Source organism: Anopheles aquasalis, chromosome 2, assembly GCF_943734665.1.
Source record: "Anopheles aquasalis chromosome 2, idAnoAquaMG_Q_19, whole genome shotgun sequence".
NCBI lineage: Eukaryota > Metazoa > Arthropoda > Insecta > Diptera > Culicidae > Anopheles > Anopheles aquasalis.
In genome coordinates this window covers 18,580,001-18,582,500 of record NC_064877.1, presented here as the reverse complement: position 1 = coordinate 18,582,500, position 2,500 = coordinate 18,580,001, and the positions used below count along the sequence as shown (strand labels likewise).

Sequence of the window (2,500 nt, the reverse complement as noted above, 5' to 3'; positions counted from 1 at the left end):
ATCGTGTTCCATTCACAAACACTTTCACGTGATCTTCACACATTCAGTTACTATATTCCATCATCCCAAGGCCGGAATGGCGTCTTCGTCGCTCGAAGCACGAAGCGAAGCGCACATCTCCGAACCTGCAACCTCGGACGACGACACTGCTGCGCACAGCGAACCCCGCCATGATTTGACTCAAAATTTCTCCTTTCCCACCCCTTTTATCTATCTGTCTGTCTCCCCTCCGGTGTTCCGATGCCAATTTTACGTTTACGTAGCCATCGCATAACCCACTACACTTTCTGTATGGCGTTAAGCCGAACCAGCACATGAAAGCCGTTGACTACCAGCCGAGCGTGGAGCAGAAGCTGCTGCCGTCGCCGCCGCCGCCGCTGCAGCCACCGGTCAGCTATGGGTACAGCTGGAAGGTCGGCCCGTGGACCAACTGCAGTGCCGAGTGCGACGGAGGCTTCAAGAAGCGCGTGGTCTACTGCCATTCCAGTATCGGCCAGAAGGTGGACGATCGCTACTGCACCAACAACGGTACCCGGCCGCCCGATCAAATCAACTGTGCCAATGTTCGCTGTCCCACCTGGTCGTTTGGCCAATGGAGCCAGGTAAGTGCCGTTACCGGCCGATCGAGGCCGATGTTTTCCCCAAAAAAAAAACTCCCCCGACATCCCCCTGACCTACACATTCACGCACCACTGACTGGCGGGTATGGTAGAGCCCGGCCGTGGCCTGAAGAAGGAAACCAGGGCCTCGAGCTGGCGTGCATTTTGGGATGCAAGTACATCAACACAACAGACACAGTCTGTTCCACTCCGGGATCCAGTACACAGTAGCTACACGGTATCAGCGAATCGTGATCGAACGTCGCTGCCATGTGCTTGCACGCTTGCAGCAGTGCTGCATGTGCCCGTGCGTCGAAGACATACGCTTTTCTCCATTTTTGTGTTTCGCTTTGGCTAGTTGCTATGCGAGTTTCGTTCACTGTTTGCCGATAAGTCTATAAGATATACGCTTCACTACATCTGCTACACACTATTGCTACCGAATACATATGCCGCTACACGCTATCTCTACACTCAGCTCAACAGCACTCAATACACAATAACATGGCAAAATGCTAGAGATCTCGCTGCCCCTCTCGATGCCTGGCAGTCGCTCGGCTTTTTGGCACGTTCTCTAAAGCAACTGGCTGTTCACATCACTACTCATTTGTTTTTGTCCTACATTCAGCCCTACATCCATCCCACACATAAATGCCGAAAAACACATACCACCACCTCACCACCAGCGCAACAGTTCCATCCACCAGAAACACATGAGCACAAATGAAAATCGAGGAACAGGAGCTCTCTTTTCCTTATGAGGGCCCATTACCCTTCTTCCGAATGGAGTCCTGCTGTCTGGTTAGCCGTCATAGAACGCAACGCAACACAGCAATCGATGGACGATCGCGTATGATCGAAATTCAATTCAACCCAACCGAAGCATCTTTCTCAGAAGGATCATAACCGAACGAATATCCTGGCACACACTTTGCACACGAACCACAAGCACCACCAAAGGAAGCACCACATTTTCCAATTGGCATTAACATTCTGTATGTCAGATGAGTTTAAATTGCGGCAACCACAATGTCCCGATGGTGTTACTGGTGCATTTTCGGTGCAGTGAGATCGCCCACGCCCAAGCATCTTTCCAGCCACAACCCATTCCACATTTGCTGGCCATGCACGTTGGATTCGTTTGGAAAATCCATGTTTTCAGTTATGATTTCCCCAACCACTCAATCCATCCACTCTTTCTCCTTCGCATGGTATAGCGTGAAGCGGCACCACGAAACTGTTGATTGATGTGTGACTTTTCTCTCATCCTAGTGCAATGATGAATGCAAACGCTCCCGTCAGGTCCAATGTCTGGATCATCGCGGCAAGCCAAGTGACCAATGTGCGACGAAATTGAAACCGCCCACCGTGGAGTCGTGTTGCAATTTCAAGTGGAGAATTACCGTAAATATCACCAATCTTTTGTTTTCTCTTTTTCTCTCTTTCTATCTATCTATCTTTGTTGTTTTCCATTTCTTTTCCCGTCTCTTAACACAAGTTTGAGTTTTTGTTTTTAGTTCGGTTGTTTAGTTCTATCATTTCAGCTAGGTCTTTTCAAAGACATCTAGAGTGATTTGTTATTTTTTTTTATCAAAATTCTATATTTTTTTTTATTTGCACTCGTTCGCATACTGTGCAATCGAGTAATTGGCAACATGTTTTAGAGAAGCTTGATCTTTTCATTCCGTCCAGCTTGATCGTGTATTAACGATATCTTTTTGTCTCTTTTTCTTTCTTTATCTCTCTCTCTCTCTCTCTCTCTCTATTTCTCTATCTATCTTTTTTCTCTCTATCTTTCTTTCTCTTCTTATTTCTTTATCTGCTCCTGATTTTTTGTGAAACATTTAATTTCATATCATATATCGCATTTCGTTTTTCTTTTTCCATCCCATCCCCATATG

The 2,500-nt window shown here is 47.1% G+C and overlaps 1 protein-coding gene across 7 annotated transcripts in view; it reads left to right on the top strand.

Moving 5' to 3' along the window:
• Positions 1-2,500, top strand: part of LOC126570231 (A disintegrin and metalloproteinase with thrombospondin motifs 9) — a 129,017-nt gene that overhangs the window by 120,865 nt on the left and 5,652 nt on the right. For 4 of the 7 annotated variants that reach the window (XM_050227822.1, XM_050227823.1, XM_050227821.1 and 1 more), the window contains 2 exons: positions 264-602; positions 1,872-2,003. In XM_050227822.1, coding sequence (XP_050083779.1) covers positions 264-602; positions 1,872-2,003 — 471 coding nt within the window. The remainder of the gene's footprint in view (positions 1-263; positions 603-1,871; positions 2,004-2,500) is intronic. The other 3 variants (XM_050227824.1, XM_050227826.1, XM_050227827.1) reach the window with 2 other exon arrangements.